The sequence below is a fragment of the Rhipicephalus microplus genome, unplaced genomic scaffold (assembly GCF_043290135.1).
Source record: "Rhipicephalus microplus isolate Deutch F79 unplaced genomic scaffold, USDA_Rmic scaffold_133, whole genome shotgun sequence".
NCBI lineage: Eukaryota > Metazoa > Arthropoda > Arachnida > Ixodida > Ixodidae > Rhipicephalus > Rhipicephalus microplus.
In genome coordinates this window covers 238708-262829 of record NW_027464705.1, presented here as the reverse complement: position 1 = coordinate 262829, position 24122 = coordinate 238708, and the positions used below count along the sequence as shown (strand labels likewise).

The window sequence follows — 24122 nt, the reverse complement described above, 5'->3', positions numbered from 1 at the left end:
TAATTCTGGAGACACTTGTGCTCCTTCAGAAGGGACTTGTAGATGTAATGTGCCGCTCAATGACGCGTTGGTGCTGTCGAGCATGCTGTCGAGCGGCTTCTCGTTCACCGTCGCCTGAGACAAACTTTTTTCTCTGACTTCAAGCAGTGGGCTTCATCATGTTGCACTGTGTAGTGCCCAGCCGATTGTACCATAATAGTGAGAATGCAGTAATTAAAAAAGAGGTAAAAATTTAAAGAAAGAGTTCGTTCGCTACAAACTATCATTATCAGCAAAATAACTACGAAAAGTGGTAGCATAGAGAAAAAAAAGTTTTACTCCATGAAAAAAAAAAAAAAAACTGCCACCGTGCTTCATTCCTTCCTTCATGAGTGGTATACTGTACGAAAGAAAAAAAAATCTGAGAACACTTTACCATGGATCCTACTGAAGCTGGGCACGTGACGAATGCAGCCAATCGCAGCGCAGCATTTCTTCTTCGCTGTAGCTTCGGAACTCGCCCAGCTCGACGCCTGTCCAGGCATATACATAAACTTTGCAATTTATCCGTTTCTGTCCTTCATTTCGCGAGGAGTTCCTGACTGTGTCTATGGTTATGTAGTCATCGCCGTCCGACCAGAGGAGTGCGAGGTGATTCGCTCTTTCGGCGTGATGTGTACGACGACTCCTTGAAATGTTTTGGCTGTCGAAGGTGAGCTTTCCAGCACCGCAGTGGAGTGCTGCCGCCAGATTTTGCTGACCTGTGTTTTTTCCGTTGTTGGCTTCGCCAGTCCCCTCGGTAGTACATACGCAGCAGCGCTGTCTCGTGCCTTTGCAAATTAATGTGAGCGGTTCTTTAGCATGCTATATTTCACTTACTCGGGATAATTTGTAGAAAGCGACTTCTTTGCCAAAATGCACTCATACTTGTCGTTGCTAATTAGACGACGTTATAAATTTAGTGCACATTAAAATTTGCATATGTACGTGCACACATCCAGCAGCTTTAGCCGGTGCATTGGGGCCAGCACGCAGTTGATTGGGAAAAAAGTAATGAAATCGGCGCGATGCCATTCCCGACAATCTGTTAAAAGCGACAATTAGCTGTTCGACATTGATGTTTAACAAAGCACGCATGCCAAACATGCTCGCATGTACCACCTTAATATCGCCGACATCGGCCCTCAGGGATACCAAGGTGCTCGAAGTTTTCAGGGGAAGCTCGTGTTGTACATCCCCATCAAGTTGTACTTACAACATCTGATGGATGTTTTAAATATGCATGGTCCCTGAAAATTAACAGCCGACTGCAGTGATGCCATACCTGTTTATTTATTTGTAGATCTGATTCATTCGGGATTCGCCGGTTCCCTATACAAAGGATAATATACTCTTATTTGTTAAAGTCGCCTCGGGGTACATGAAAAGTAGTTTAGCGAGTATATGCTTTTTAAAGGTGTTCTACCAAGTGGGGAGATGGAAACATCGCATTAGAGAACCACGGTCGCTGAGGTTTCAAGTGGTTTGCCAGTTTGGAGGGCATTGTGGAGCGCACTCAGCAATTCCATGATGGAGAGGGTACATGGCACAATAAAGCCGTTGGTTCAAGAGTTAGCATATATGCTCCCTATAAGTGGTGATACATTTTTTTTTTTCAATGACTAATTGGTCACACAGTTACTGTATAGTCACCCTTTAGACAGTATGGTCCCACGGGAGACAACAGTAGGCACCACCTCGTCCTGCCTTGCCCTGCCTAGAGAGAGCGCATGTGAGAGATATCAAAAATGTTTTTATTTAGTCATGAAATCAATACAGTATTTGTGTATATAGAAGGAAGTCCCATAGTCATAGAGGGAATTGGGACCTCCTACAGTAGTGAATATAGAGAAAATTAATTGAAGCATCAAACAGTAGAACAGAAAACAAGCAGCATAATACATTGCAGGCAAAAAAAAAGAGTTCTAATTAAGAAACGCAATAACAGAAAGTAGCAAAAAAGACCAAAATTGGACATCGTTGTAAATAAAGGTAATTCAAATCTCCTAAACAGTTTTCAGATAATACATGGTGAAAGATAGTAAAAATGAATGATGAGAAAGAAAACAAAACAGTGACAACCAATTTCAGCAGTGTGGGTGAGCGCCATCCATGAGGCCATCATCATCATCAGTGTATAATGATGATGCAATGCTTTGTCATTGATATTGTGAGAACTCATGAAAGTGAATGGGAGTGACCGAAACTATCCAGATTATGGAATGAATGGCAGGATAGTTTTTATTCTTTTTTGAATGTGCTGATCAATTGCAAGGTTTTTAATTTCTGAAATTAAGCAATTCCAGAGAGTGATTCAGAAGAAGTGGGCTGTTTTTTTTTTTTTTTTTGTCATAGTTAGTATGAACTAAAAGTAAGATAAAATTGCGATTGTGTGCGAACCTTGTCAAGCTTTTATTTTCTAAACTGTATGGAGGGATTATAACCAAAGGAAGCTGATTTTTTATTTACTTGAAGACTAGTACTCCTATATTATATTCTAAAGTGTTATTCACTGTGAGGATGTTGTTAGCAAGCAGGAGTGCATTAGTAATGACTGCGGATAAGCATTCTAATGGAGGAATTTTGCATGGTTTGTGGAGAGACGAGATGACTAGTGTAGGTATCGCCTCAACAAGTGATACAGTAAACAATATGAGAATGAACAAAAGCATAGTACAAGGAAAGTATTTTAGTATGGGAAAATGTATCGTGGAATTTAATTAAAACACGTATTCTGTAAAAAAAATTTTTTGCAGGTGTGCAACATGTGAATGAAATTTTAATTAAGGTTCATTTTAATTCCCAAGAAGGTCGTTATCAACTAATAAACCTCGTCACAACCTCATCATCTGCTTCAATTGTGAATTGATTTAGGAGTATTGGCAGGATATAATTATGTTCACATCGGTAGGAGTGGAAGACAAGCAATTTCTTTTATTGGGATTGATTTATTATGGGTACACTGAGCAGTCAAGTTTGAAAGGTCACGATTCAGTTTCTGTGTCAAAGACTGAAGGCACTTATCAAAGTTAATATTGATTTATTATGGGTACAGTGAGCAGTCAAGTTTGAAAGGTCACGATTCAGTTTCTGTGTCAAAGACTGAAGGCACTTATCAAAGTTAATAACTGTTATGTCATCTCGATACACTAAACATTCTGAACTGGTCAGACTAGATGGCGGATCATTTGCATAAACTATGAAAAAAAGTGGACCAAGAATAGAACCTTGCGGTACTCCTATATTTGTTACTTTGGATGTAGATTATTTATAACCTGACAAACTGACAACTTGACTTCTATTGAATAGGTAGTTTTTTTTTTTTTTTTTAAGAATAATATTAGAGGAACAGTTGTGCCTATACTCTGTTTCAGCACCACCAAAGCTTTGTTTCAATCACGGGTTGAAACAAAGCCACACGCTTGCACAGTGAAACGTAATCACAGATATGAGTGCATTGAAAGTGGCAGGGTTGCCTAAAATTGTCATTTATTTGGTGTGCGTTGTGCCACATCATTACACGATATGTTTTTCTTCATCGCATTTATTTCTTACACATTTAATTATTTCTATCGCTTACTGGCAGTAACTATGGTTACAAATAAACATGGCAGCCCCCATGCTGAAGAGACCGCCCGCTTCGATTCGAACTGGCTCCTGCTAAAAGCCAACAGTGCTGACAGCAACAAATAAATGATAAAATCAGCCATCGATTTGTTTCATCTTTCTCTGAGGATGCAGCATCAGGTATGTTTGGTCATTATTAGCGCATTATGCTGCTTGCGTAGCCGTTTCCGACTAGCCTAATGCGCTGAGGCCAGGGCTTGGGCTGTGTCGCCAGACCAACAACGCTGCATCCCCATATATCAGACATGCAACCTTGCACAGCGTTCTGCCATGTCGAATACTCCTTCGCTGAAACAAAAAAAGGTAGAAAAGAAAGTCATGCCAGAGCCAAGAACAGCGTCGGAGAGCCACAAAGTGAAGTTATCCGCTGGCATGAGCGTTTACCGATTTTCAGTAGAGCCACAAATCATACTGTTAAGATGTCAAACATTCTTACGTTGAAGTGGAATGGCTTGTTTGAGAGTTTTACTTATTTTTTAAAGTTAATAAACCACCCATGTTACATGCAGTGAGCATGCAAGGACAATTAAGTGAGCAGACGCCCTGAAGATGGTGAGCAGACGACACGGTGTGGATCATTACATGTGGAGGGGCTAATCACCTTTCCTATTGGCTGTGGGCCCTGTAGCCTCCACAGTCCTGAAGGGAACTTCTGAAACAGAGTATAGTGTAGTTGCACCTAGTGTAGTGTGCCAGTAGGATAATTGGTGGAGCACCGGGTGCCTATTATTACGGATTGGGAAGTCATGGGTTCGATTCACCATTGTAGAACTTTTTCTTCTAGTTTGTTTATTTCTCATTTGTTAGTGTACATTTTACCAATGTCTTATACGTGATGAAAATATCTCAGTGAAGTCTTGGTGGTCGCCAGCATAAAATCTTTTTGTGACGAAAATCACGCCAACTAGACAGGGATGAGAGCAAAACTGTGCTCCGGATAAATTCAGCCATTTGGGGATTTTTTGCATGCACTAACATGGCACAGTAGATGGGCCTCTGGGATTTTACCTCCTTCAAAATGCGTTTATCATATCTGGGATTGAACCAGCATCCCTCAGGTCAGCAGCCAAGCACCGAACCACAGTGTTACCGGGGAATACTTTGGCTGCCCTTGCACAGCTCATATAGTGCGACGTATCATTTTTACTGTAAAAACACTGCTTGTTTGCAGTTGAAGAGTGCTTGGCAAAATAAGGCAATCTTATGTGCTGTGTCTCAGGTTTGGCTCCTGGTGGTGCTGGGTGGCGTGCATGCTGGCTGCCCACACTGCACCACGCCTCCTCCGTCGGCCATATTGGAAATGCCACCCCCTCCACGCCTTCCATCGTTCCCTAGCTGGACCATGTGCCACCAGCACGCGTCATTAAATGGCTCGGCACACTCCTCCAGCTGGTGGCTTGTGGGGCCAAGCTCAGGTGAGTCAGTAGTGCTGATGTCATGGCACAGGCTTCTTGGTTTGCAACGGGGTTTGGAAACAACTGACAGAATTTTCAAAAAAGAGAAAGGTGGAAGCTTGTGAGGGAAAAAAATCTATGAACAGGTGCTGTGTACTTGAGCTGACATTTCGACGAGTGGACTTCTTCAAGGTTCTTGCTTTGACAGAGTCAAGTCCATTTGTCAAAACATCGGCACACAACCCCTGTATATGGATTTTTTCATCAAAAAAAATTTCATCACCGTAACAGGGTATCTACTGACTGGGAAAACTGGGAATTTTCTGGTATTTCTCATTGTCTGGTAATACTCGGGAAAATTGTGCTCCAATCGGGGAAATTCGCTGTAACATTATTTTAAGGGAACGAATGTCACGATAATGCTGCTTTAATATTTTGTGAACGCATTCTTCGAATGAAATGGCACGGCTTCTGCAACTGTGAGGCAATTGTGCACTTCGTTCTCTTTGACTTTGGAATGACGAAAACCGAGAGCATCCTGCTTATGCATTTGGCTTACAATCGAAACAGAAACTCGTTCCAGTTGCAAGGTCGACTTACAGCTTCAAACAAACAAAAAATTTAGTATGCTGTGGCATGGTTTGTACTTGTACCTCAAACTGTACATTATCATGTGTAAGCAGAACCCTCTGTAACAATGAAAAGAAATTTTTTTTAAAAATAAACCCCACATATTGCCTCAAAGCTATCTCTTCTACTCAGCTATCAAGCTCTGCCATGAAGCCACTTTTGCACACCCGTATGCAATTTTTTTTTTCAGAAACTTTGTAAATGAAGGTTTTTGTAAAATGTGCTCAGTAAAATGGGCTCAGTTTTTTTTCTCAGGCATTTAGGGCATTCAGCCTAAATTCAAGTCAACTTACAATCGGGTTAATATGGTAATTACTTTAATTTATTTTATCATACAGTACTGTAAAGATGCTCACAAAGCCTTTTTGAGAGGTGAAGGTGACTGTGTAATGCCAAAAGACTGAGTTTCTGTGTCTGTTACTGCGGCTAGAAAGACATGAGAGATTGGCCTTTGTATCAGCTAAGCTGCAAACAAAAAAGTGATTGTCGCGCAGTGCTAGAAGCAAATGAGTGTTCAGTGTGACTTCCTGTAACAGCTACCGCACCCTTTTGCGCAGGTGGAGGAGACAAGGCGTGGCCCCTGGCTGTGGTTTTAGTGGCTGGCTCAGCCACAGTGCTTGGTTCCGTCGTGCTGCTGGTTCTGTCCAAGAAAAAGCGGTGGCAGCCAGGCCGTTCCTCTCCAGGTGATCAAACAATTCTCTCGCACGAGCCGAGTGTTTGGGCCCGCAGTACAGTGTTTGGTTTACCTGCTTGAATATGGCACAGAAATCACTGACTGAATTTTCATAGTACATTGAAATCTGAATGCAACCGAATTTTATAGTGACGTGTGGAATACTTTTGTAACTAGAACGTACACAAAATTAAATGATATATCTGCTTCCATCGAGTTTCTTGCACTTACCTAGAGGGAAAACTGGCACTGTGAGCTGTTTTACGCATGGTAATGCTGGTATATGTGGGATTCGGGCTTGATCTGGATTTCTATTATTCATGAATAGCCCAGACACCATGAAGGCTCGTCTGGCTTGAACGCGATTCTTGCGCCAGAAGGCTGATTTCTTAACAAAGAAGCACGTAGTAAGCTACCTCTTTTTTGTCATTGCACATAAATGAATTTGATTCAACTTTTACTTAACTTGGCAAGCCACACGGTCGTGTACACCGTTGCCTGCTCGTGTACAGTGTACAGCTCTGCACAGTGCTCAGTCTGACAACAATGCTCGTTCTAGCAATGCACAACAAGACCTTTATTTGCCTTTGGTGGCACCCCAAACACAGCACTTTGTTCGTTCCCGGTGTGCGGGAGCCGTTTCGGAAAGTGCACGAAAAGAGAGAAGCACGGACACGTCGCAGCTAGCAATGGTGAGCTTTGACACGCTGCTTGGAAAAAGGTCCCATGTGGATGTGCACTATGAAGAGGACCACTGTGCCTTCTCGTGAGAGCCAGTGGGCCTCCGGCAAGTGTGGCACAGCATAGTAATACCATGCACAAGCACTAGGCACCACTCTTATCATGTAGAACCGTAGCTAGCACACACACCTGCTGAGGCGGGCTACAGTTCACTGATTCGCAAAGGGCACGTTGAACAGGAAGGTGCTTCCCATGGAGAGAGTCCCAGTGACGCCGAATCTAGTGGTCTGAGGCCACGTGCAGGGCGATTCTTGCTTCTTTGGTGTCAGTGCCTAAGCATTGCACATTTTCTATCGCCCCTGGTCATTCTGACTGACAATGGTGCTCAGTGTAGACGGCAAGAAACTTTACTACTTGGTGAGGTTAGTTTCTTCTGGTTTCACATCTGTGTATGCTGTAGGTCGTTCTCCTCTGTAAATAAATTTCATTTTCACAACATGTTGGTGATGGACAGATCAAACTCCCATGAAGTGCTAGAAGTAAGCGACTGAAGGTAAACGGTGTGAACACCACATTCACATATCAAGAAAAAGAAATTGACTGTTGGACCAACGTAGTGCAGAGACAGTATTTTTAGGCTCGGAAATAATACGAACCTTTGTCACACCAAAATCTACACCTGCCATAATCATGTCACAAACGTATTAGAGTATATAGGGGCCTCTGTGGAAGTTTTACAAGGAAATCATGCTGGCATCTCTCATTTTGTGACATTCCATGTTATTGTCCTTTTTTTTGTATATTGTAATAGAATTACTGGCCAAGCTGAGGGGGAAGGAGCATTTTCCTGAAATAGCACCAAATTTTAAGATAGGAGCAACAAGATTATCCCTCAAAGAAAAAACGGTCAACATAAGCTTTGTCAGACGTATTCGAGATTTTTCTAACACTATGCTACTTCAGTGAAAATTAGACATTGGGTGTGAAATTGAAGAGGGCGCTTGGTCGAAAGTTTATGGTGCCTCAGTGGCAGTGTCTAAGCAAAACAAATGATTAAAGACGCATGCCAGTGTGACTGGTTGGGACAGGAGTACGCACCAATAACACAGCTTGTGGCCAGGAGCCTCGAAGGACTGGTTTTGGTTAATCTTCTGTCATCATAATTGTCCCGAGAACCAATGGACAACCAGGCCGAGTCGAGTGTAGGGGACTCTACTTGCAGGGATTAATACGAAGAATTTAAAGTGGACAGAAAAGCAACATGATGCTAGAGGGGCAGAAATCGCAACCTTTTATCGCATCCAATGCTGTATCGATTGAGCTCAGGTGGCAGTCCTTCCATGCTCTTTAATGAGTATATCTGTGCATTGATAGTCATCACGATGAGCATGGAACACTCTTGCTGATGCCTGCTGATGTTGCATAGCATGTGATCCCTTTACGAGCTTCTTTATCAGTTGCGCTGACCAGCATGATACTGATATACAGGTGTACAGCAATACGAATGGCACCATAGCTCAATTGGTAGGGTGTCAGGAGTGTCATTCGAAGGTTCCAGGTTCCATCTCTACTGGTGGTATGTTGTCTTTTTGCCCACTTTAGTTTGTTCACATTTACGTCGTAACTATGACAAATAATGTCCCCTATACTTTCCTTGGCTTGATTATCTGTTGGTTCTTATCAATGTTGTGTCTGATGGAGGAAAATGGAGCCCTTCAAATTTTCCTTTGTTTTTCTCCCTCGGGATTTAGTCGTCATGTGTTTCATAACTGTTGGTGGTTAAATATTTCGTCATCTCTCATACTAGAGGTGAGCTCTATTGGCAGCTGTGGAGATCAATTATCATTGGCAACTATAGGTGGCCTTTGCTATGGATCTCCACAATAGAGCGGCCTGTCGTTAAACTGAACCTTAAGGGATCAGGAAAATTAGTTTCATTTAGCAGGAGTTTCATTTAGCAGGAGTTTCATTTACTGAGAGATGAACAGGACTGCTAGTAAGAAATAATTATGCTAGTGGCAGTTGTTCCATTTAACAGATATCCGTTTGCTGAGAGTCTAATGTAGTGGTATGTGAAATTGCGTGAGTTTTTCTGCTGTGCATGCAGGCCACCATCGAGTGCCTGCGGCCCTGCTTCCTTCCAAGGGCATCCTGGTGGGAGCCTCCTCCCTGCCAGCCGCAGGTGCCTACGACAACTCGGCCTTCGCGGAAAACGTCACCGTCACGAGCGGCGGCGGTCCACCACGCGCATCCCTGCTACGCCAGCTGCAACCGCCGTCTCTCGGAGGCTACCGGCAGCTACCCCACCATCACCACGGCCCACTGGTTCAGTAAACAGACATCGACCACTTTAGGAAGGTCGTGTAACCTCGATCTGGGGCAGACCGATTTCCCAGCATTGGCATTCGTATTCTAGGGCACACAAAAATAACTCGGAACTTTTGCGATTCTTTTTTAGCCTGCTAGAAAACTATTTTTTTCGGCAGCATCGTTCATTAGATGAGACAAAAAGGCACAGTGCATCTCTTCTTTAGCCTCGTGCTGAAAGGCCTTACCAGCAAAATTACTTATTTTCTAGATTCCATGTGAACAAGAAAAGGTGCACAACACGTGCAAACGAGGATGTTCCACCATGACAAGCACTTGCGTGTCAGGTGAAAATTCTGTTTTCTGTGCTGGTAATGTGGGCCAGTCCCAGTGTGGGCGGCACACCGTAGGCTATGTGCAAATTGCTCACAGAATTGGCCCACAGTCCCTGCTGTGGTTGAACGTGATGAAAATGCCATCATGCCAGTGTACGCTGACAACCAGAGCGCTTGGCGAGGCACACTAGTGGCTTGCAGAAATTTTTTTAATTGGTTATTATTGCAAATGTGTCACAAGCTGCACCATCCAATGACATCCTTACAGTCAGCCCCTAAGGACATGTCAAAACTGTGGCTGGAGGAGCAGTTTCAGCACCATGTAATTTTAGTGTCTTGACATAGACATCCCTGCATAGTTAGTGTCTTTTTTTTTAGTGTCTGCCCTACCCATCAATGTCAAGGCCAGACTTCTCTGGCCTGCCAGGCTTGGTGTTCCTCATTCGTTACGTCAATGCATTTGCATATCTCTGAGATTTCAACCATGTTTGGCATTGTCCACAGCTCCCGAGTATTGTGCTTTTATAGCAACATGCTTCCACACGACACTATGTTGCTTGGCGGAGCCAAACGTTTTTTATCATTATTAAGCAGATGTTTGTTTGCACTGTCCTATAGGCCAGCTTCCTATGTTAGGCCTGACTCGGAAGATGCCTGGTGATCTTTCCTTTGGAGCTGTAAAAATACTCATGCCAGGCCTTTGCGAGTTGAAAAAATGTATGCCTGTTGCTGTCCATCATCCATTGCAGTAGAGTAAGGGTTATGGTGCTAGACTGCTGACCTGAAGGTCGCGACTTCAATCCCGGCCGTGGCGGTCACATTTTGATGGAAGTGAAATGCTAGAGGCCCATGTACCATGCGATGTCAGGGTGCATTAAAGAAAACTGCATGGGAGAAATTTCCGGAGCCCTCATAATCATCTCTCATAATGATCTTGTTGCTGTGGAATGTGAAACATCGGATATTATTATTATTATTATTATTATTATTATTATTATTATTATTATTATTATTATTATTATTATTATTATTATTATTATTATTATTATTATTATGTAGCTGTCTGTGAAATCTCATTAACATGGTTACCCATGGGATTTATACACCCCACATGAAAATTTGCATTTATTTTAAAAATGCAAGATTAACTTGGAAGCTGTACAGTTCTGTGCAATATATTGCCCACATGTTTTGCATTCTTTTTTTAATTTTAATGAAGTTTTGCTTTTTACAATGTTCCTTTTTACAAGGTCTGCTAGTCATATTATTTTGCTGGTGAATATCGACCTGTTTCTCATTTGTTTTCAAGAGCTCTCTATGGCTAACATGTGATCCTTTAGGCTGGAAAAACCATGTCTGGTCATATTTCATTGTCCTTTAGGTTCTTTTGTGCATTTTAGAGAACAGTCTACTTAGTTGCCCCTTGTGCCATTCTATTGTTAGGTCAGAGACTTACGCTATGAACTTGCAATGCCACATATCATGATGGAAAATTTTCTGATTGCTGTTGGTGAATTGTAGGTGACTGTTAGTAATAAATGAAGCTACTAATGCTTCATTTCAAGATGACAGAAAGTAAAGGTAGGACAATATAATTGACTCTTCTGGAGAATTTACTCATCCTACAGCATCCTGATTGAAGGCTTGTTAGTTTGTCTTAGTATTAAGATGTCTTAGAGTATGTGCCATGCAGGATTGATTCGATGTTGATATCTCTGGCACTTAAATGAAACTGTTAAAGGGACTCTGAAAAGGTTGTGACAATTTCGTATGAGTGCATTAGCTGGCAACGCAAGTCCCAAGGATGATTTGCAGACCAATTTAAGTTTACTATGTCAAGGCTGTAATTTGGTAAGAGATTTAAGCATGCGAATTGCTACCGATCTTGGCAGCTCATTTGGATGAGTTTTCAACTTGTGTACTGCATTGTTCCTATCAAGTGTTGTTCCCTTATATGCAGCACGGGTGACCAATCTGATATGTCCTGTCTACGTCGCTGAGCCTCTAATGGGCAGGAAGCGTCGTCTGCCTATGTTAAAATAGCCTTCGTGTGTCACAATAGCTGTGTCACAGTGTTTACCTTGAGGTTTCTTTTCTTGGAAGCCATGAATTGGTGTAGCATTGTTGTATACTGCAAATTTCTTTTTCTGATTTTGACGTTTTGTGGCTTTTGTAGTTTACTAAGGAAACTAACGTTGGTGTGCATAACATTGTCTGTTTTAAAGTATTGTTGAATGCCCAGTGCAAGTACATTTGCAAAGTGGCCACTTAACAAGTGTCTGTAAGGGGCCGCGCACACCTGGGCACTTTGTAGTGGGTGGGCATCTTGAAGCCACCAATTCGTTTCACATTCCGTATGTTTTCATCATGCCTCGCACTATGCTGTGGTTGTGACATATAATACTACATGCGTTAAGCACACTCTTTCAGCTACATGATATTCTTACAGCGTTTCTTTTGTGGAGCCGTTTCAACTACTTGCATGCCTCCATGGTAGAACAGCTGCTTGCCACGCAGAAGGCCGGGCTGTGATTTGCCTGACACCGAACATGTTTTATTGTATATTTAATTTTTGAAATCTCACTCACTAACAACGATGCTGACATCGGAATTTTTGCGAAATGAGCTCCTTAATGCTATTGTGTTAATGGAAACGGCTGATAGTTTTGCACCAGCTGTCGAAGCAGATCTCAACCACTCTGTGACGCACTTTGTTCCCAGCAACAGCTGCCTCTTGCTCAGCAAGTGAAGAAAAACAGATCACAGCTCGTAGCTGCCTGCATGCAAGGTGTGCTGCTTATGTGCAATAATTAGATCTCTAAATCCCTTTAATAAACACAAAGAAGTTTCGACCCTTTGAATTCTTTGTGGCAGGCAGACTATTGTAATTCGAATTATAAATAAGCTGCTGTTGATACACTGTTTCTTGTCATCAAGCACTATAGAGCAGACTGTTTGATCCTAATGGTCAGGAACTCCCTAACTGTGGTGTGGAACTGAAAGTCAAGGCTGGCCACCTTGGTTTTCAAGCTTAGCAGAGAGCACTGTGTAGTCATTTAGGTATTTCACACAATACAATTCTCCGTGCAGTTGTTTTGAACCCAAGGTTCATCATACAGAAGGGCAACTTTGTCGTGGCTAAGTTGGCTAGTGCTGCTTCTTTGTGAGTTGCCAATGCTCTTGGCAGCTACGTGTGGATGTCATGCTTTGTATACGAGTATAAAAATGTGTTTTGAATGTAAAATGGAACAGTGGTTACTCAGTCTTGCTCGTTCATTATGGTTACACTAATTTTGTTACCGATGTTGCTTTTCAGTGCTCCAACTGACAGGATGCTGCATTTTCCAATACAATGGTAGCTCGCACTTGGCAGCTTGCATTAAAGAAAAAAGTGGTACACTGTATGATGAGCAACTGTTCTCAATCCTGCATCTGCAATTTTTCCTACTGTCGATGAGTGAGTGAGTGAGTGAAACAACTTTATTCGGTCCACAATAGACGCGAGTAAACTCGGCGTCACCTGGCTAGGCCCACTCGGGGACCATCAGGTTAAACCTGACGGCCCTCGCGCGGGCCCTCTGGACGGCCAGGATTTGAGAGGTCTGGTCCTGGGCCTGCTATATAATTCGAATTACCATTTCTGAGTAACATCTGGACATCCCCTTTGAAATATTGTAAAAAAGTGTAGCTTTATTGTGCACATGTATGCAAATCACATATCGTATGTTGAAACCTGCATTAATTTCCTCCAAGTGTGTGTCTTCTAATGTGGCCATGTTCTCCTACTTCACTGATCCTGCCTAACAAGAACTAACATCTGGATGTCCATATAAAAGAAATGATGAGCAAGTGATGTTTCTCAGTCAATGCTAATGTGGTTGCAGTTAAAAAACAGTGGCACTTCTCACTCGGAGGTTTGTAAACTGTTTTCTGCAAGTGGTCACAGCCATTATTTTGCAGTATATTGAAACTAGGGCTTGACGCACTCTTGCAACAAAGGACGACAGAGTCATCGGCAGCATAACGGTACAGAGTCGGGGAGCATGGGAGGGAGAATGGGCATGGCTGTTGTCTCCAACGTTTCTTCCTAATTTGGCCTGTGTGACCTGCTGCTGATGTGGTGCTTATCCATGCAGGTTAGTGCTTTTAACCCGTGTTACCTTACCTGGAATAAAAGTATGCAGCAGTCACATTGATAGAAATGAGGTCGTGGGCAGCCCATCAACATAGGCTTTCATGGGTGACATTGCTATTATGAGCACCTTTTTGCAGGCCAAGTTGCTTGCGACACGGTTATTTAACACAGGAAGCTCTTTTTTTTTGGGTCGTTGTAGGAACACAAAGTTTCACATTGCATTGCAAATTAGTTCTACTTGCAAGGTGGCTTCATGCTACAAACGAGTGGCTGTCTTCTTTTCCTTTCTTAAAGTTCCACATTACATTCAATATTAACGATCTGCATGTACAGTAGACTGTCATTAAACAGAGCCTCGAGGGATCAGGAGATTGTATTAAAGGGACCGACAACTAATTTTTTTTCTACCTAGTTTTTTCCGGCACGACAGAAAGCTTATCCTTAGTAGTGTTCATAGCTGCAGTAGTTTGTCCCAAAAGCGTGTAGTTATTTTATAAGCTATATTTTCCAATCTGAAAAGCTCCGAGCACGGCTGTCCCTTATCGTCCAGCTACACTGAGAATTAATAGCGATGCCAGTAGTCCTTCTAGCGACTTTTGCATGTTGTCGTTCTGCTTTCGCAGGAGTTCCTGTAACTACGCTTAACCACGTTTGTTCTGAACTTCACAACAATTTTTGAAAATAACAAGCCATTACTTTGAGACGACGTGGCTTTATACAGCTTCCTTGTATTTGTACCACGTAGTGTGCACCTGCGCCTAAGGTTGTTGCACATGTGTCGACGATGGCTTGTCCTGTCGTCGTCACTTCCTCGACACACAAGCCAAACATATGCGTGGCCGTGCCAATCAGCAGTACACATCATTTCTGAGACAAGGTTGTAGGTAAAAGAACCATATTGCTCCAGAATCTTAGCAACCTGGAAACCGCATGCACGGTTTCATGAGCGCGCAGAAAAGTTGCTCAAAACAGGCTCACGTACATGAGATCATTACGTCACGCGAAGGCAGCGCCACTTCAGTGCATACTCTTAATGGAGGCCTATGTGTACATTTTCATGGAGTTATATCTCTAACTGCAAATAAGCGAACACTGTTTCAATGCTAACAGACCGCATACGCTAATCTACGCTCACATGACGGGTTACGTCAAATAATTGAAGTTTCTGCCACCAGAGCACCACAGGCCATTTTTTGCAGTTCTTAATGAAGAAATGAAAGTATAAGTTCACTTTTCACGAGAAAAACTGTTTTAGTTAGGGACAATCTTTCTATCCACACAGTCATCTCGTTTCATGTTCTGGGCAGTTGTCGGTCTTTTTAACAGGACTTCCACTTTATGAGAAGGGAACAAGGCAGCAGAACGAAACTAATTATATTGGAGGCAGTTCCATTTAAGCAGCAATATTATTGATGGAGTCTGCTGTGATGCCTTTTTTTTTTTTCTGATCTAGAAGTGTGACTGGGCTATCATTTGACAAAGGACGTGCTGCCGAAGTGTGGGACACTTCTCCTCATGCGATTGTCAGTTGCCAGCCAGTAGTCTTCGACACTTTGTTCCGGCGAGGTCATCAAGACAGACCAAAGTAGAAGTGCTATTTACTGAATTGACTCTGTTTTCGTGCTTTGAGTGGTATTGAATGCATGAAGGCCAAATTATCCAAACAGCATATTTTTTTGTTCAAACTTAGTGGCCTTTACATATGCACTGAAACTTTATTACAACAGACACTCTAGGGATCCAAGACACTTCTCTCCTATAACCAAAGTCTCTTGTAACCGAAAATTCTTCAGTAGTCGGGCTAGACCACTTTATCTATTAGCCTAAAAGTGTATTTTAATACATTTTCAAAAAAGGGCTCAGGGTGGCCTCAAGTGATCATGCACAGTAGTTTGCTTTGTGGCAGGTTGTATTAGCCACCTTGCAAACCTTCATGTTACCTCTGAACATATTCATTAGCCCCGATTTCCAACACTTACTTCCCTGCAATTTGTTCAAAATTACAGAATGTTCAGTGCGTTTTGTGGTTGCAATTGGGCAAGGAATGACATCCGGCTGAAGAAAGGAAAAGAATCGATTCAGGGGAATAAAGATGGTAGTATTTTCTCATTGGTCCAGTCAGCCTTGTTGCATGAACATGTCTAAGTTGTGTCTTGCCTAAGTAGTATAAGCGAAGTTTCTTATATGCAGTGTTGTTGACATGGTGAATGTAAAAAGCATGAGCCAGATCATTTTCAAGTGTCTCTTGTAATAAATTGTAATGAGGTCCCTAAGGTGATTTCACTGAGGAGTGACGTGTAGTTTCTTGCCACAACCTTCTTGGTGATGTTAAAATGTGGCAAGAAGTTGAAATAAGGGGGCTTGAGTCAGTAAGAGCCTGATTTTGAGTGTTCATTGTGGCCTTCAAGTAATAAGTGAAGTTTCTGCCTCTGACCATCTCTGGAAAACTGTCTTAGCTCTGCATGCTTTCCAGACAAACTTTAGCCACATGTTTTGCATGAAATCATCTACGTCTCGATATGCTTAGCAGTCTGCTTTTAGTTTGATATATTCAGGATCGACTGTGTAGCCCTTTTATGAGGCTGTCTGTTTCCTTTTCGATAATTGCATTTTTTTCTAATGTAGGAATACAGCAACTGTGCTGGTGCTATCTTTTTCTTTCTCTAATGATATTGTATAACCCACACTCATATGTGCTTTTCCTGTGATTGTCATGTGTGTAGCCTGCTCTCACAAAACAGAATAATCTGTCATTCAAGAAATAAATGCACTGAATGCACCGCAATTTTTGATATGCCGTGTTTCAAGATTCCGCAGCAGCTGCTGCGCTTCTCCATTGGGTCATGGTCCGTGGTGATGGTTCACCCCTGGAGTTTTCTACAAATACGCGAGACGAAACCGTGACTCTAGTGTCTACGGGAGCTACAACACATGGCGCTTCAGCCAGCATGGTATAGTACATGGATATGTCTCAACTTCGTTCTGTCTCCTCTGTTTGTCTCCATGTGACCTGGAGTCGCTTTGTCGCAAAACGAAGGTCGGCAAATGTTCAGCAGTTTTACTTCACCATGTTGACATATTTAGACTCACTAGGTCAGAATGGCGACTCGCAAAGTTTAGAATGATCAATTCGTAACAGACGTCAAAGGGCAATATTCGAAGTCATAAACATAAAGATTAGGCAAATCTGTGTACTACCCATCATTCTCATGGTAGTCGAATGATTGCACTGCCAGAGGTCCCTCTAGTAAATATTGTAGGAAACTACGGTTCTGCTGTTAGATACTTGACCACAATATCAAAAAGTTGCAGCCCAAATGCCAAAAAGCTGCTTGAAGTGTCATGCCTCTCTTTCCTCTCCTGTGCATTTTTTGGCAAAGATTTTTGACATCAAATCTGAGTCATTACATGTAGCCTGTTGAGTGTGTCAGAAAGTCAGGCTAGTTGAGATCTTTCTTGTATGCATACTTCTAGGCTTGTGTATATATTCAAGCACTTTGAATGTTCAAACAAATACTACAGTATACGAATTGCTTTGATTCGAATTGAAGTTATTGGAAGGTCAAAATGAACGAATAGGTATATATTATTTATTTATTTTATTTATTTAAGGAATACTGCAGACAGTTTTTCACCATCCTAGCAGGAGAGGGTTACATAAGGTTCCTAACACAGAGGTCGAAACTAGAAGAAGTAGGAGCGTGCACGCAGTAGGAAGGCAGTGAATTCCAGTCTTCAATGGTTCTTACAAAAAAGGAGTACTTGAATGTGTTATTTTTAGGAGCATATGGTCTTACAGTTTTTGAATGATTTAACCTTGCTGAGCGCCGAGGAGGTCCATATTAGTCCAAGCATAGCACCCCTGTAAAGATCATTTCTCTGCAATGGAGGGTTGCTATACCATTAATGCACTTATCCAGTGGAAACCCACACTGCCGTAGCAGCCCCACTTCAGAGTTAAATGAACATATTACCTTCACTTTCTTCAAGTCTAAAAAATTTGTTATGCGGGGTCATGTCAGGTGATATGCTCCTGTAACAAATTTGCAAGTGTAGTGTATTTTAAAGGTTATCACCTGCATTTTTGTATAAGTGAAGTCGTGCTACTATTCAAAGTTACTCCATCTTCCCTTTGAATTGAACAAAAATGAGACTTGCACACGCCTAGTTTCCATTTTTATAAAATATTGTGCACGTTAGTTGCATCATGTCCAGTATACTCATTTTTCTTTATGATATGTGATATATATGATTCAAATTTTATTCAAAATCATTCGACGAGATCACTGTTCACACAAGCCTATATAATATTTATATGCTGTGATAAGCGAGTAGATTTTTTCGGTTGAACTGTGCGGTGGGACAAGACATTAAGAAGTAAGACAAATAAGTTTAGTTTGTTTTCTGCTTGTTTGTCTCGGGTCTTTGTCTCTCGTCCCACTGCACAGTTAGACTGAAAATGAACTCTTACCAAGTGGCCCTACTTTTCACGCTGCTTACTAAAGCGTGTGGATGCTTGTCCCAATGTAATGGCACATACTCGGTACATTTTTTTATGCTATCACCTTTCTGCCATGACACAAATGATTTGGCTGTGTAGTGAAGATGTATTATTTGGAGTTAATTTGCAGTAGTGCCATTATTTTCAATTCTAAATACAGAAAGACACTACTTTTTATGTATCGTCTCTTTGAAGGTGCTAATAAAAATTGCAGATGCCCAATCATCAGAAATATTTTTGAGTATGCTTGCACAAGTTTTGATAATAATTAAATAATTACTTCTATAATTTAATGCACAAAAGCATTCGAATAAAAATATAGCAACTTCGAACTAGTGGGTCAAGTGGGAAGAAAGTTTGGAGCAGGGTAAGTTTTCTTCTGTATTTTTAATTTCTTCTTCCTCTCTTTCTTTTTTTGTCTCGACTTAGTCTGTGTCGGTTGTTGTGTTTACTTTTATATTTCTTAACTTGTTCTCTTTCAATTGTTTTTGTTTCTCTTTGTATCGTTATTTCTTCGCTTTGTCTGTATTTTTCACTTGCTTCATTTTTATCCATTTTTCTATGTCCGTTTTTCTCTCTTTTTCTGTGCTATGTTTTACTCTTTCCTTCTCACATTTCTCTTGCCATACTAAACTACACATGGCTATGCTCTGCTGGCATGCTTTGATAGCCCATTGGTTACTACGCTTGCCCTGTAGGTTCAATTGTTCGGATCCCTCCTAGCCAAGCATTTTTTTTTTTTTTGATAGAAATTTATCACTATTTCTTTCTCTGCTTGTACTCGTTATCTCGCCCATCAGAGTTAATGCATCTAGTTGCGTTGGTCAAATGGGAGCAAAGAAGACAAAGGGAGCGTGGAGGAAAGAAAAAACGTTAGGAGGGAGCGTCATGGGACAATTCTGAAGCCCAGCCACAAAAAAAAAAATGAAAGAGGAACATGCTAGGAAGTGAGCCCCCCCCCCCCCCCCGTTTGGAGAGTGAAGGTCGAGTGACATCGGAGGAGAGGGTGATTCTTACGAGAGAAAGGAAGAGAAAAGTGAGCCCCGTGACTCTCTGCTTCAGTGAGCGACACCTCAACAGTAGCTCACAAGGGATGGGGGTGAGGAGGCATAAAAGGGGTAGGAGTAAAGGTGTAGAAAAGAGGAAGAGACGTGAGGTGGTAAGCCAGAAGGAGCGACAACTAACTGAGGGGATAGGAGAGATAGGAAAGATGGAAACACGGTCACAGGAGTCCGAGCAAGGGGCACCACTTGCGAGAGCTCTTGTCGGCGTCAGTAGATGGCGTAGAGCAAGTCCAGTCGGTCAGAGCTACACTGTCGTCGAAGGTCGTCGGCGCCAGGAGGTGACGTAGGGCGAGCCCAGTCGGCCAGAGCTACGCTGACGCCGGAGATCGCGAGGGCACAACCGGTCGGCACGGAATCCAGCAAACGAGGGTAACTGACGGAGCGAGGAGGTTGGCTTGTGGGCGCAGCTATGTGCGCTCGCTCGTATTTTTTTTTTTTTTACGAGCCCACCATAAAATGGTGTGGAAGAGGAGCATCATGGGAAGTGAGAATGAACACGAGGAGCAAACAGCTTCGAACGATATGAATGCCCCCCTCCTATACATATACTTTTCCTCCATGAAAGGGAGCGCGTGCCGGTTCATGATGATCATTTCTGCCCACGTGTGACGAAGCAATGTCCCACTTAAAGGGACACTAAGGTCAAATAACAATTTACGTCAGAGTGAAACCTCAATGTATGACAACATCTAAAACGACAATATAATCAACAACAGTGCCCTAGTTACCGAGAAATTAAGGTGAATGCACAAGAACACAAGCGCCACAGTAGGGCATTTTCAAAAATTGGGGGACCGTTAAGGTTCGCCTTTAAGGGTTGAACGAAATCCGGCCCCTAGTGCACCCTTCAAGCGTTAAGTGCATACTTATTCATATGTTTTGTTACATAAACACGCACACAGTAGATTGGACCAGCGCGCGCTATTATCGCCGAAAGGGCTCGTTTTCGTAGTGACACCTGTCGAACAAAATGCTTAAAGGGGCGCTGAAACACTTCAAGTAACATAGAATGAATTCACTAGAAGAGCTTATTGCGTCACAAATTCAACGCCGCAAAAATTTTAAGAATCCGTCCAGTGCGAGTGGGGCTGCAAAGGTTTATCGCATGCGTTATCTCTTCTCTCGTTCCGAGGAAAGCGCTGGGGAAACCCTTCCTTTACGCACGCCGCCCGCCGACCGACCCATTACGGGGAAACCCCTTTCTTTACGCACGCCGTCACGGACCCTCCCGGCACCGCGGCGACAATCTTGGGTGGCCCGACACACGTCAAGAACTGAACAGCACGTGATATGAACCGTATGTGGATGTAGACGGACAGTTGGTTTCGTTCTCAGTGTTGACAGTGGTTCTTCCTCTTTTTTTACTTTATTTCTTTTCTTTCTTTTTCTTTTTCGTCTTTTTTCTCCCCCCCCCGCTTTTTTTTCTAGTTCCCTCTCACTCTCGCAAACATTTTTCAAGACGAGAGGGACGCGGCAGCAACGAAGTTTGGAAGCTCATGTCAGTATAACTCATCCCCTGATGAAGGGAGGACCCCTCCCGAAACTGTTGGGAAATAAATATACTTAGCCTTGTTGACAACGCTCCCGTTGTGCCATATCCCATACCTTCACGAAGACTAACTGGCCCATTGAATTATTACTCCCACAATATATATATATATATATATATATATATATATATATATACACACCAAGAAGTGGAGGACGGGCAAAACGAAAACTTTTTATTTTTCCTACGTTTCAGCCGTGGACCGGCCTTCATCAGGGAAAGAAAGTTTTTTTTCCCTGATGAAGGCCGGTCCCCGTCTGAAACGTAGGAAAAATGAAAACATTTTGTTTTGCCCGTCCTCCACTTCTTCGTATTTTTCCACTGGATCTAAGGACACCTTGTTTTTCATATATATATATATATATATATATATATATATATATATATATATATATATATATATATATATATATATATATATATATATATATATATATATATATATATATATATATATGATTCAAAAAAGAAATTTTGTGGGTCCGGTGCAAATATAGTGAAGAATAAAGGAGCACACTTACGAAAATTTGATAATTGTTTACTCTACGTTTCGGCCGTGGCACGGCCTTCGTCAGGATTAACAGAAATACGAGTATGTGGCCGCTTTTATGGGCAGGCATGAACACGTCAGTACAAAACACGTACGATCAGCATGTGAGTGTCACAAAAATTCTTTGAAACAGCCATGACTGCACTAAAAAACCATTAAAAATGTAATACAATAGACAAGATTGTGGGCATGTAAAAGGCATTTGTAACATTCACCATTGACGACGAGGATCACGCATGAAGATATATAAATAAATATGTGATAACCTTTAGGAAGTATATAATACGTCAGGGATGCTTCTTTAAATATTTCTCAAAATTTCGGACGTCAGGGCATCGTAGAAAGGCATGACACTTTGCCTACGCATTCGTTAATGCCGGATAACAGACTGTTGAACTTGTGAATCAAGAACGATTCTCGAATTTCGCGATCATGGTGCGATTTAAAGCCCGATTTCAATAGTGTCACCATAATCTTGTCAAACGAATGACCTGGTAGATGAAAATGCTTGGACAATGGAAGATGTGGCAAACTGTTTACGTGTGATTTGTGGTTGTTGAAACGGATGCGAAAAGATGTCTCGGTTTGACCGATGTATTGCATGCGGCAGATTGAGCATTCAAGTAAGTAAATGATGTTGCTGCTATCGCAGTTTAAGTCCCCTTTAATCCTAAGTGAAAAGTTAGATGCCGTGCTTTTAGCAACAGTCGCAGTGGTCATGTGCGCACAAACTTTACATCGCGTTTATTTACAGGGGTGACAACCAACGGGAGCAATGAATCTAGTCTTGAAAGAAGTTACCATGTCGCGCAAGTTCCTTGATCTCCGATATACAACCCGCGGTGATTCAGTGAAGATGTCCTTAAGCCGATCGCTCTGTGTCAGTAAGTTGTAATGCTTTCTGAGTATATGGGACACGTTAGGAATAGATGCAGAATGAGTTAGAACGAGGTTGGTTCGGGAAGGGGGCGCTAATCGCTTGTCCTTACTGATGAGCTCTTTCCGATCGAGACATTTGGCCCGTTGGAGAGCGTCGTCAATTATTTGTGAAGGATATTGTTGTTCGGTTAAAACGTTACAGAGCTGGTCACAATTGCGAGTGCATTCTCTGTTGTCCGAACAAATTCTTTTAAAACAGATAGCTTGGCTATAGGGGATACTTGTTTTGCAATGTTTCATATGGCTGCTTTTAAAATGAAGATATCTTTGTCGGTCACTTGGCTTCCTGTATAGGTTTGTCGTTAGTTTACCATTGCTTAAAGCTACACTGACGTCAAGGGAGTTTATGGTGACTGGTGAATGAGAGTGAGAAAAGGAGATGGATGGTTCTACTTTGTTGAAGTCTGCAATGAAAGAATGTAATGCCGCTTCACCATGGTGCCAAATTAAGAAAATGTCGTCAATGAAGCGTTTGTCATAAAGTGGTTTAAGGTCACGAGTGGCGAGAAAGTTATTTTCTAGAATGCCCATGAAGATGTTCGCATAATTGGGACCTATTTTTGTGCCCATCGAGGTGCCGTTGGTTTGAACATAATGTTCACCGTTAAATTCAAAGTTGTTAAGTTCGAGTATCAGTGTTAAAATAGTGCTTAAGGTGGAATCGTCAATGGGTTTGTCATTTACCGAGTCATTGTATGCTTGGAGTACAGAACGAATCCCGTCCGCATGGGGTATATTTGTGTACAGTGACACCACATCTAGTGTGACCAGAAGAGCCTCACTCGGAACACGCATATTTACAATGTCACGCTGAAAGTGATTAGTGTCCTTGACATACGAAGAAAAGTTGGGAGGAATTGAACTAATTAAGCTGTCTGCATATCGAGACAGGCTTTCCGTAATGGTTCCTATTCCTGAAATTATTGGCTGGCCTGGATTATTTTGTTTATGAATCTTAGGAAGCAGATAAAATCTACCAGCTACCGGACTCAGGGGGACTAAGGATTTAAGCACAGTTTCTAGAATTTTATTTTTTCTTACAAGCTCTTTTAAAGTTTGTTTTACTTTGGTCTTGAATTCCTCGGTTGGGTCGTAGCTGAAATGTCTGTAAAATGTGCGGTCATTTAATTTCTTTTGGGCCTCATGAAAGTAATCGGCCTAATTCATTATTACGATTGCTCCCCCTTTATATATATATATATATATATATATATATATATATATATATATATATATATATATATATATATATATATATATATATATATATATATATATATATATATATATATATATATATACAACACGGAGTGATGCTGTCAAACCCGACTACAGTTGAACATGCGAAGTGGTATAATTCTTGCACGAGTTACCAATGCTTTATTAATTACCGTGCTACGCGCGTTCCAAAAATACATGACGTTCTCCAAGATCAGCTCCTACCCAGGCGCGTAGCCAGAAATTTCTTGTTTGGGGGGGCACCTTTTAGGGGTGAAGCTCTTTAGGGCGTGGGTGTGTCGCTCCTCCGTATGTATGTATGTATGTATGTATGTATGTATGTATGTACGTATGTATGTATGTATGTATGTATGTATGTATGTATGTATGTATGTATGTATGTATGTATGTATGTATGTATGTATGTATGTATTTAGCCACCGGTGGCACATACCCGCTCTGGAGCGGGTATGTGCCACCTGTGCGGGTATGTGCCACAGG

At 41.9% G+C, this 24122-nt stretch overlaps 1 protein-coding gene across 1 annotated transcript; it reads left to right on the top strand.

The window, feature by feature from the left end:
- The first annotated feature begins 467 nt into the window (after nucleotides 1-467).
- On the top strand, nucleotides 468-16585 carry LOC119166934 (uncharacterized). The gene is made up of 4 exons (XM_037418324.2): nucleotides 468-691; nucleotides 4865-5060; nucleotides 6227-6352; nucleotides 9131-16585. The coding sequence occupies exons 1-4, from the start codon at nucleotides 674-676 to the stop codon at nucleotides 9355-9357; spliced, it is 567 nt and encodes a 188-aa protein (XP_037274221.1). The 5' UTR covers nucleotides 468-673; the 3' UTR covers nucleotides 9358-16585.
- Nucleotides 16586-24122: the final 7537 nt, after the last annotated feature.